The 12,301-nt window shown below is 40.4% G+C and overlaps 1 protein-coding gene across 3 annotated transcripts in view; it reads left to right on the top strand.

Annotated features, from left to right (window-relative positions):
* GALNTL6 (polypeptide N-acetylgalactosaminyltransferase like 6) overlaps positions 1-11,494 on the top strand; it is a 507,888-nt gene extending 496,394 nt beyond the window's left edge. For 2 of the 3 annotated variants that reach the window (XM_074822812.1, XM_074822810.1), the window contains 2 exons: positions 4,886-5,035; positions 11,008-11,494. In XM_074822812.1, coding sequence (XP_074678913.1) covers positions 4,886-5,035; positions 11,008-11,175 — 318 coding nt within the window. In that variant the 3' untranslated portion in view covers positions 11,176-11,494. Of the gene's footprint in view, positions 1-4,885; positions 5,036-5,748; positions 6,095-11,007 lie in introns of those variants that run through there. The other variant, XM_074822811.1, reaches the window with a different exon arrangement.
* The last annotated feature ends 807 nt before the right edge of the window (positions 11,495-12,301 follow it).

Genomic DNA, 12,301 nt, shown 5'->3' with positions numbered 1-12,301 from the left:
AAGTATACAGACTCCTGGTATCAGACATGTTCATCTGGCTGATAGATTTCAAGGGTAAGTTTGTGCAAGGTACAGATTTTAAAGATACCAGCTCAGAAAGAAAGGAAAGAATCACAGAATCTGATAAACTAAAAGATGAAGCGAACGAGGTAGTAGACTCGGCTGAAACTCAGAATATCTATCCCATAGGAAATTACAGTATGTGCAAAATATTTCTCGCAGAGGAGAACTTTCAATTTTCCTCTAGAAAAGAAATTCTGAAAATTTTTAATTTTAGAAGGCCAAAACATTTTGGTGATGCAGGGCTTGGGAGATTTTTTTCAGAGACAAGATAGCATCCTTTTCCCCCTTTTTCCTGAATTTTCCCTCAGCTCACAGTGGAGGGACCATGAGCACTGTGTTAGCACCGGGGCTTCCACTACTCCAGCCATAGCCAACATCTCCATGTCCTGTAGCCCCCCAGAAACCTGCAAGGCAAAATATCAAGTTCCAGTTCGGCAAGCAAAATCTGTGACAACAAAATCTGGCTCGTTATCCAGTTTGGCAAGCAAAATGTGGTGACAGTTGATAGAAGTAAAAAGATTCCCACAAAAGTGTGGTTTAGATTGGTATATTTTCATGGAAATTTCTTAACTAGCTTTCCATACTCAATCCCAAAGGCTGCCCAGTCAGGAGGGTTACCTGCAGTGCATGTAAGACCACAGTCTAATGAAACATCACCCAAGGAGAAGGGATGTCATTTTCCACTTGCACCACAGCAAGCCAGGAAGATTAACTTTGTTAAAGAGTGTTTGGGAACAACTGCTGAACACCTGACCAACCCTCAGAGAGCTCCTCTTTGTTGCTTATATCTTCCTGAGTTTGTTGCCTACATGATTTCTGCATATGCCAATAGAAACCAGCACTATTACTGAAAATATCAAGCATTTTATTATCATATTTCAAATAGCATGGATTGACACTGATCTGGTCTTGTAACTTCTGGTATAAATTTACGGATTGTTCAGTGGCAAACTATAGTAGCTTGATGCGACTGGTGCAGCAGGTGTCAGCGCTGCTGCTGCCTCTAGAGATATAATCCTTTGTGTCGCTTGATTCATGTCACATTACCAGGGCAGGAATTAAAAGCTGACAGTCTCAGCTGCTGTGGTGAGGGGAACAGCCCTTTAGCAGCCCCCAGGAGAAGAAGGAGACATTCCACCCCAGGGCTGTACAAGCCCTGGCGAGCAAACAGCAGACGAAAGGTTTGTGGGGCACTTGCAGGCTTTCTGGTGAACAGGAGAAGGGTGGGAAGTGGGGATGAGTGTTGCTGCAGTTTCTGGAAACTTCCCCAAGATTAAAAACCAGAGGGGAAGGAAAGGGACAGGAGAATGGCACTGCATGGCGTTCTCCCACCTCTGTCTTCCCAGAGCTAACTTCTGGCTTCAGGGGAAACTGGAACTCTGCTGAACTAATAACCAGCAGTGAAGGAAAACGACAGGCATCACACTCTCTTCTCAAGTCCCCTAGCCTGGCCAGGGAGTAGGTCAACAGGAATCACCTCTAACATGGCCCAGCAAGTAGCCATGCAGCCTGCCCAGCTCTTTCTTCTCTACTTGAAGGTATAGTTCAAGTCACAGCGCAGTTCTGAACTGTGGCGTTTCATCTTTGGTGCGGGGCACATGTTCGCTAAAGCCTAAGGCCACAGTCAAAGCACCACGCCAGCTGACAGACCCCAGCCAGGCAGAGAGTAATTGAGCAATGTTGTCAGGCTGGAAAACATCAATGGCATCAAAAGGGCCTTTGTCCTATAGATGGTCCCAAGCCAATGGCTGTATCAGGCAATCATTCTTCAGGCCCTGTGCCAATTACAAATGAATCTGGAAAGCTGTATTTTCCCCAATTACTGCGTGACAGGGCTAGGCTGCATGAAAAGCTAAAGCATGAGGGTTGAGGGTTGCTTGGTTGCAAATGTGGAGGATGGAGCTGTGTTTTGCAGGCTCTGTGGTATGAGAGAAGGCAGAGGAGCAGAATGAGCATCCACTGAGCCAGGACAGAGGGTTTCTTGGGTCCAGCAGGGAGCAATGAACGGCAGCCCTGCAGGCTGCAGGTGAAGAACCAGCCTGCTGTTTCTTAATAATGTGTCTGGAAATTTAGGTGCAGGCTTGTTTCAAATCAACAAGCAAACAGGAATGAATGAAGGGGTGCCAAAGGGTTCATCCATTTCTCATAAAATCCAACACAGGTGGTTCCTCACAGCTTAGGTCAAAGGAACAACAAAATCCAAAGTGACAGATGGTGGCAAAGCAGAGCATTATGTACTCAGGACTTCAACTAGTAACATATAGCATTGTTGCACATTATGCATTGGAGAGTTAATTTTTACATTGGCCAGATTTAGTGTTCACTAGAGAAAATTTGCTGAATAATAGAGGATAGTTTAGAATGATGAGATTGGAAGGACTGTAGGTCTTCAAATTTTGTCTGTAATTACAAGATCTTAATATTCATTGGGTGTATAGACAAGTATAACCTTTTTTCTGATCTTTTTTTTTTTTTCTCTCAGTCCTAAAACTGAGTTCCTGCCCCTAACAAGGTTGATTTTATAATAGTATTACTAGGGACAAGATGTACTTCTTGATTTTAAAATGACATGGTTTTACTAAACAGGAGGCTAAGAAGGAGGAAGAAGAATCTGTGCTAGTCTAAATGCTGAGATCTAATATTACACAGATCCTGGCTTTCAGTGGAAGGGAATAAAAAAACCCCTATCTGTTACCATGTCTTGACTTTCAAACAAGACAGCCTTGGCAGTCTTTAAAAACCACATAGGACTGGAAAGGGCAAAGGGATACCCTGGATCAGTATGATCTGATTTAAAGGTTAGCTTGAGCTCTTTCAGGTGTACTGATGCATTCAGTGGGGTAGTAGTCCACCGGACAAGGTCCAGAGAGCGGCAGGAATTGGCCCCTCAGCTCACTAGTCATGCACAGAATGAGAAATTTGGAGAGTCATCCACTGGGAAAAGTGAGGAAGGTCCTGCACAAGTCTCCTCTCTTGTAGTAGTGATGAGAGTGAGAATATCACAGAACGACTGTTCCACACCATTCCTCTAGGTATTTCTTATTCATCACTTTGAACTCTAGCTTTATTACTTGACTGTAGAAAGGTAAAGGGTAAGAGAAAAAAAATGGCTTTTTTTGTTTTTTCCTTAAAGGAAAATTATCTCAGGCTTCTCTTTTTCTAAAGAAACAGCAGCGTAGCTTTTTTCTGTACCAAATCTTACTTCTGTCTTTGCTTGTGAAATGATAAGTTATCTTTGTGGGGAGTCCATGATGCTGCTTCCAAGAAACATGAAGAAAAATGGAAAAAAGACTTAACCTTTTGAAAAGCAGAAATTGCTTTGAAAATGAAGTTAAAGCTGTCCACTGCATTTTACTGCAGATAAATGTAAAATGCACTCTGGGAGAAAGAAGAAATAAGCAGGACACAGGAGCAGATTAGGAAAATGCTGTCTAGGAAGCTTGTAATATGGGAGTAAATAGGGAGTGACAGCAGCTAACAGAGAGAACAAGGGCTTACAATAAGACACACCAAAAAAAGGCAAATATTCAGATATATGCTTGTATTTTGTGCCTGCAAGCCAATAGAAACAGTAACGCCTCTCAAATGTGGCATTTGGAGGATGGTACAGCATGGAAGATGCAGCATTTTTAAGAGATGTATCTTTTAGGAAGACCAAGGAAAGAAGATAGCTATCACAATGAAGGGGTTAAAACCTGGGAACCACAATAGAAGTGTTCAGGATCAGACTTATATGACATGGAACGAAAGGACCCTGAGATGAGGTAGCTGCAGTGCTGGAGCCAGGCTGGGCACAAGTATGGGGAACTGCTTCCCTGCATAATGAGCCTGCATGCAGTTCCTCATGAACTATCACAGCTAAACAGTTTCCACTAGGAAGGTTTGCTCATTTAAAGAGAGCTTCACTTTCTCAATGTTATGTTTCAGTTTATACTACAGAAAATCAAAAGTCATGCAGGAAGTCGAAGAATAGCACTGACACCAAAAACAAAAGGGAACAAAAAAATCCTCACAGCTCTCAGCAGAGCTTTTAGGTAGTCATTTACAACCTGCAACCTGTTTTTTGCAAGGATTGGTCCATGGGAAAGGAAAATGCACTCCGCATCTTTAAATTTGGTGCTGTCAGACCCATCACCTTCATCTGATGATTGAAGGACTGCAGTGTCACAGCATCATTTCAGACAGCTGGTGTCTAATTGAGAAGGATTCCTCTATTAACTGTGAGCCACCACAATTCCTCTCAGGCAGCGAGGAAAAGGGCTTTAACAAGCTGCCTGTAGCTCACAGGTTTTGCAGTAGAAAGATGATTATTTATCATGTGTTGTTTGGGGAAAAAAGACAGTTGAGAGAGGATATGCTAGCATTGTCCCATATAAACAGAAGGAAACTGTTCATTAAACATGGGAAGGAAGCTGTGATAGGAAGATCTCTCTAGGTAGCTTCTTCAGACCCAAATGAGAGCTAGAGAAACAGCACTAGCAGAGGCTTTCTGAGTCCTAGGTAGCTGTAGTCCTAGTGCATATGAATGCTGCTTTAACTGAGGTAACTAATACAGCTTATCCCCTCTCCTCGCCACAGTACTGTGTCGCCAAAGATTTTTTCTTCCCTGCCATAGGGATTGTGCCTTCCTGGGGTATATTCCACATCGCTGCTGACACACTTTAATTAAGGCAGTTGGCATCACTGAATTGTATGCAGGCAGGATCTCATTTAACTGGCAGCTGGGATGGACAGAGTAGGGACACATGTATCAAGCTTTGTGTGTGATTTTCAATGTTTTTCACTGGTAATATATCGTTATATTGCCTGATTGTTTTTCTAGCTCTTCACCTTTGGTTGGAGAGAAGACATCCGCCCCGGGGAGCCACTTCACACCAGGAAGTTCTGCTTCGACGCCATTTCGCACAGTAGCCCAGTCACACTGTATGACTGTCACGGGATGAAGGGAAACCAGCACTGGAGCTATAGGAAGGTTGGAGTCACTGTGGGGCATCTCAGAGGTTCAGACTGTCTTGAGCCTATATTCAGTTTAGTGCAGGCTTGTGTTTTCCCATCAGAGAAGTTTTGTTCTAAAATCCACCCCATCTTATTCCAATTTAATTTTGTGGTAATCTCTCTAGAGTATGTTCCTTTTGAGCGTTCAGCTATTTAGGTCAAATTTAAATGAAAATGGATCTGATCCAGCTCAGAGGGTGTCTGTGTTGGATCTGTTCCCTGAAAGGTGTTTTACCATTCTGGCACTTCAAGATGCTTGTGTCATTTTAACAGAGGCTCTGTTGGAAATATTTTCATCCAATGTGACAGCAGCAAGAAATGCTGCTCATGAGCTAAACATTATTATTTTACTACATTTTAAAGATTATAAGTGGCAGAAAAATCTCCCTCAAAAAAAAAAAAAAAAAAAAAAACCAAAAACCAACATTAAAAGCAGTTCTGTAAGCCCAAAGAAGGCTGGAGTTTATAAATTAAAGATAAGCAGCTTAGACACTACTTTGATCTGCTAAGTTTCAGCCCATTTTTATAAATCACTGGAAACAGGAGGTCAAACTAGAAACTGTCAGAGCCTCATTGAGGGCAAAAAGTCCTGGTAATACTACCAAGTTGTTGTTGTTAGGTTTTTTAAATGGTTAATCAGAAAATTGCCTTGATTAAATATTTCACTAATGAACTCTGTATTCCATGCAGGATAAGGACATACATTTCTCTGAAGCGCTGGGGATTCCTCTCACACATCCTTCACTTTTCTTTGTCCACTGTGCCTTGTCCACAACCTTGCTTAAGCTGAGGCCAAAGTGCCAGGAATTGGTCTTTGCCAGATAAACCTCAATACTGCTTTCTAGTTTGAAATGATATATAGTAGAAAACTAATTCAGAATCAATAAAAATAGGTTTGCCCCGACCCTTTTTCTGAGTGACTACTTATTAGCCTGTGGCTTTCTACCCTATTTATGTTGCAGTCGGAGATCCACCGCAAGATTTTCCAGAAGTGCATTCCCTTTGAAACTGAAGTATTACCTGTAATAAAGTTAGAATGCATGGGCCAGATATTTAGAGGATATAAATTGTCATGGCTGTATTGCTGCATATCTGGCTTTATAATGCCATAATAATACCTTCTTGCTTCAAAACCCTTATGATTTATCTTTTTGCCTACCCAAGCTACAAGAAAGAAACTTTCATACCTTTAGCACTTCATTGGTGCTTAATGTAGCCAGTTCATAAGATGAAATGCAGGTCTGGAGCTGCCCTCTGTAAGGCTCATCGCCTTTGATGAGGACAGAATACAGCAGATAACTAAAAAAAATGACATTTGAAAAAAATACACCATTTGAGTTCTATGAAATTCTCTGCACAGCTTCATTTTTAACTTCCAGAAGGCTGACAGGGCTCATATAAAAATTCTGAGTGCAAGGCAGGCATTTCCATATCAGCAAGAAACACCGCAAAATTTTGTTATGATGGAAGTACTGTGACAGTCTTAACTGTAATACCAACCTGACAGCAAGCTGATTAATTGCATAAACCTTCAAATTAAGAAACTGCATTGAAATAATAGAATTATGTATACATTGTTTTCTTTAGGCTTAGTTTTGGTTTGGCTACACAGTAAGCAGTTTTTTATTGTTTCACATAGTCTATTTCCTCAGATGCAGGGCAGATTTACATTAGAGATTTTTGGTGGTACAGCTATACCTCCAAAATGCTCATGATGTAATCCTTATCTAGTTTTGAAAGCATCTTGACAATAGCATTTATAGTGTTCCCCCCCCCCCCCCAAAAAAAAACAACCTGTACAGAGAAAGGATGTTATTTGGTTTAACTGCATCTGTACTAGAGCCCTTTACCTAGAGAATGGTATGCTACTAAAATTGCATCCTAAATAAATAACAGTAGTAGTCTGTTAAGCAAGTACCTCCTTTAAAAAAACAGAGAGCAAGTCAGTAACTCTGTTCTGTTCTCTGCACCATTTACAGACACAAAGGTTCCCTAATGGTCACGTATCGATCCTGCCAATAATTCTTCCCATGCTTTAGGAAAAATTACCTTGCTATTAAGTATCTTATAATATAATTAATATGAAGCATTTCTTACCATGCTGTCATACTGTTCCTATAAAACTAGAAGATAAGAGGTTTTTACTCTTTTAAGGATGAGTCTCCTCATGATCATTTGCATCCTTGAGCACTGGTAAGAAGAAGTTAGGGCTGTGATGTGACTACAAAGTGCTGCAAATACAGTTTGAAGCCAGACACTGTTTTAAAATTCCATATGCTTATAGCATAGACACCCTACCAACCTGTATTTGGATACTGGCAAATAAAACCAGCTTAAATATTTTAGTGGCAAGTAGAATACATTAATATTTTAGTTTGGCTAAGGAGTGCTCTTCTGAAAAAAAATTCAGCTTATCCCCACTACCCACACTTTGTTTCTTATTGCAGTGCAGTCTCAGAGTGTGCAAACTGGATTCTTTTCAGATGAATGAAACCAAAACTAGCACTAATAAGCATGTGTCAAAAAACTATTCCTATTCCCATACTGCTTAAGCTACATCTGAACAATTATTTGAAAGTCTAGTAAGTCTGTGATATTAAGTAATCTATTTTTTAGGATCAACCCAAAATATTGGCCTACAGCCAAGCATACCTTTAACAAAACCCTGTAAGAAGCAGTGGAGTAGAATGAATCCAAGTAATACCGTAAACACTGCCATGGGTTGGAAATAGAAGAAAGTGAGTTTAATACCAGGAAAAAAAATATGTTGACACCATAATGGGGCTCCCATCAATGATGGGAGCAATGTGAGAAATTCAATAGAGAAATGTAAATAACCTGAAATTGCTAGCGATTTGGGAGAATAGTGGCTTCCCAAGCTTAAGTCATTTCCTTGACTCTATTTGAGATTCCTAAGCATGCCAGTGCCAAAGATCAACAGTGCCTACAAATTTCCATTCCTCCCAGTGAAGGAATACACCTCTGGTTTTCAATGTAGCATCATTCTGGGTTGACAGGTAATACATTGGTTCTGATAAAATATGATTCAATTTGTGTGCCCTCATCCCATTAGTGCTGTTTGTAGAGCACAAGTATCCAAGAGAGGGCTGATTTGGTAGGTCTTTAAAAAGAAACAATTGTGCAAAATCAGTTTCGTTATACAATAATTCTACCCCGAGTTTAGTGATTATGATAGACTCTAGACTGACAACGTCAAAAACTGTGCCCAGAAAGTGTGGTTTGTTCATACTGTCCTGACAGCTTCAGGGACAAACTGTAAGAGTAAGTTCACTCTTCACACAGTAGGTACGTAGATTATTTCCTCAGACAACTGAAGACATGTCATTGTGATAGTGGCTTTTATCGTATGGACATCTGTCCTGCTGAAACTGCGCTGGGGCTACCAACTAATTTCAGATAAACTACTGCAGCCAGATAATGATTTCCAGTTGTTATTGACCTTGACCATAGTTATAGCAGTGACCTAGAAGAAATGAAAGGCTCTGTGTCTCATTACCAACCCCCTGAACTGTCGAGGCCCATTATCTTATGGAGAAGTTTCTCCTTCTGAAAATAAGCTTCAGACTTGCCTTCATGCAGAAGAAAAAAAAAAATCACTCTGCTGTTTTCAGATGTTAGAAGTGTCTCCACAAGAGCTCTTGTGGGTTTGTAATATTGGTGTAAAGAGGAATTCATATCTTTCTCTTGGAAAGTTCTTCTCTACAATGCACACAACTGTTACCCCTTAAAGTCCTGAGCCTGTTTCCATTGAAACCCATAAGAGCAGCAGGCTTTGACTGTAGGTCAGCATAAGCTTGCAATGATAAATTAATAGGTCTTTATATATAGCTAAGTCAGCCAGAAGTTTTTCCAGAGTGATAACTGTGTCCCTGTTCTTAAAAGATGCTCTCCTCTCCTCCTAATGAGACTTCCTGAAAGAAAGCACCAACAATGCTTCACTCAAAAATTGCATCCCCTGGATATTTCTGTGAGAAGAATGACCACCAGCTCTCTTTGGAAAGGCTGGAGTGTTTTTCATAACATGCTTTTTGTACTGAAGCTGTTTGGTTTCTTCTTGTACCAGCTACCCTATTACAGCTTCTAGTATTCCAACTTTAGCTTCCTAATAGCTTGGCTGACCCTTATGCCCAGCTATAATGCAAGGAAAACCAGATGCCACCTTCCTCCCAGGCCCCACATCAGGCAGGGTAGCTGTGACACAGTCACTATGTCCTGATTTTGGGCAGTGCCACTCCATCAGTCTCTCACAGAGGACAGGAGGAGCTGGCAAGGTGCAAATGGGTGCCTGCACCACCCCACAGGGTGCTTGGGAGTTCTTGCAGGCCCACCTCTTAATAGGGACACTACAGCCTACATGGTACAGTTAGTCCCTTCTTGCAAGCTGAAGTATCCTACCTGCTCACCTTGTAGAGCAAAATGGAGTATTTGATTTAATCCTGTCAGCTTCAACGGCATCCCTCTGAGTCTTTTGTGTGTGTGTGTTTACCCACTGTTTGGGGGGAAGGGCAGATGCTGGAGGTGAAAACCAATGCTTGTGAAAGGCAGATGTAACACCATCACACTCAGCCAGAGCACAAGATGCTTCGATTTTGCTCTTTGTTGCATATGTTAGTATAAAAAAAGGACATTGTACTTTAATAGTGTTTCAAAAGAGAATCAATCAATTTCATCTTTCTTAAATTTAAAAGACAAAAAACCTTTCTTTTTCAAAAGTGTTTTTAAATAGCTACTATTTCTTACTGGTTTATTGTGTGATATTTATTTTTGTCTCCATACTTCTTTTTGAATTGTCGGGTATTTTTAGGTAAAGAGAAGTTTCTGTATGATTGTTGCTCAGCACCCAGAGCAGTTTTGTGAGCTTTTAATCAATTGCAATTTGACAAGTACCTTTTTTTTTCCCCTCTCACAAACTTGGCCAAGCAAGCACATCTTGGATTACTGTTAAAACACTGGCAGGGCATGTTTGGCATGGAGGGACAAAGCCTGGATGTGGTTTACCAAGAGTAATGTGAAATTTGTTTCAACAGATACAGTAAATGTAGAGTCCCTAGAAACTTTCAAACCATCTAATCACACCCACATCTGTCTCTCTCAAACACTTACCTACATGAACTAAGTATGTTAAAAATACCCAACCCACATATACCAGTTGCGCATCTGGGTAGTTTCTGCTTTACAAAAGATTCACAGCCAGTTTACTTACAATTCACTCTTGTGAATTAAAATTAATAAAACTAATCATCATAAATATCCTTTTTAAAGCAAATTAAACCATGCTTATCCTCCCAAAATCTCCACAGGGAGCTAAAAGAGTGTTGGATTTCCTTCTTATTAGGAGGGAGAGCATATTTCAGTGGCTGGTCTTATCAAGGCCATAGGCAAAGTCTGCATTTCATGGGGTGAGAACTGAAATCATCAGTCCTGTGTCTGTTCATCACACCACTTCAGTTAATAATTCATTTTTAACATCTTCATCAAGTTGAAGAGCATCCATTTTCCAGACAGCTTTCTACAGATCCTCCTGCACAGAAGCATGATAGAAACCGTCAAAAACAAATCCAAACAAAAGAAAACCACTTTTCAGGTTCAGACATTTAAATGGGCTCCAGGCAAGCACATGATATGCAAAGATTGTTAAAAGACATTCTGTTTTTCATTGTATTGTGTGTTTGTTAGTTAAAGACTAGAGGATGTCTCCTCATTCTTTCCTGAATCCCCAATTTCATGAAGGATGATAACCCAAGGGAAAAAATCGCTCCATTCTCTACAGCTTCCTAATAATAGCTGTGGTTATTACACAAGGTTAGCACACAGAGACCACAAAATCATTTCAGATAGGGCTGTGTTAATCCATGTTCTGTAAAATGAGAACACTTCCAATGACTTAGCATTTGCTACTTAATTCTATTTTTTCTTTCATTCCTGTAGGACAAAACTTTGTTCCATCCGGTAAGCAGCAGCTGCATAGATTGCAACCCAGCCGAGAAGAAGATTTTCATGAACAGATGTGATCCTTTATCTGAAACTCAACAGTGGATTTTTGAACATATTAATATGACTGTTTTAGAAAAATTTAACAGCAAGGCCAGTTCCTAGAAACAAAAAAAAAAGGAAAAAATGGACACACCTAATTACGTACAGACTGCAGACTACACTTTTGCCAGCATCTGGGTCGAAGGAGTCAGGAATTAAATTTCCTAGATCCAGGAAATCTGTTCTGAGGATTAAGAAAATGCCACAGCAAGAGCCAGCAGGCTGTCCTTGTGGATGTACAGTATCTGGAGAACTTGGCCAAGAGCCTCACCGGATGCTGCTGAGAACTTCAGGCTGAAAATTCCCTTGCTGGTCGAGGGAAAAACTTTGTTTAAAAACTGTTTAAAAGTACTCCAAGTTAATAAAGTAAAACAAAACTCTAGAGTTTCTCAGGTCAAATCCTGCTGTAGTGAGTAGCTCAGAACAGACACTGTAATTTGGGATGGGTATATGGTGTGCATGACGGCTACAGGAACCTGAAGAAATCCCAGGTTTTAGAACTAAACATGCTGGTAGAAGAATAATGATGTCTCAGCACTCCCTAGACAAGATATATGCTCTGTTGACATTCTCTTAATAAAAGGTTGGGTTAAGCAGGTTTAACCCTCAGAACTGCTGCAATTAATTTTAAATACCTCCCTTTTACATTCCATTCATTACCAAAATAGGAATGGTAGAAATCTTAGGGTCTAGAATTACACTGTAGTGAAGCATGAAATAAACTGTAAGGTTTTGCCTTCACATTTCCTCCCTTCAGGAAAAAAAGCAATCGAATTTCTATACATAATATATTTAGCAATTGTGATTCCCATTGTCACAAAAGGTGAGAATTTTTTAGTGGCAAATATAACAGCAGCAGCTGCAGCATAATGGAAGGCTTGTGGACTAGCTGTCGTTTTGAAAGGTAGAGTCCTTACCAAAATATAAATTAAATTGAAAATAGGCTGGGGAAAAAAAAAAATCAGCTGAGTAGGAAATAATTGCATACTGCATGCTGAACTAGGTTAGTCAAATTAACATTGGTACACTGCCATCACCTAAAAGCATGTTGACTCCCTGCAGTGCAGCCTAAAAGATCTTGCAGAGATCTTGCAGTGCTCTTGACAGGTAGGAGTGGAGTGAAAAACTGACATGAAACTGGTTGGATGGTTTCAGACTTTTTTAAATCTGTGATGGAAATCGCATGAAC

The sequence above is a fragment of the Strix aluco genome, chromosome 4 (assembly GCF_031877795.1).
Source record: "Strix aluco isolate bStrAlu1 chromosome 4, bStrAlu1.hap1, whole genome shotgun sequence".
NCBI lineage: Eukaryota > Metazoa > Chordata > Aves > Strigiformes > Strigidae > Strix > Strix aluco.
The sequence above is the reverse complement of the archived record's forward strand: the minus strand, read 5'-3'. Positions and strand labels throughout refer to the sequence as shown.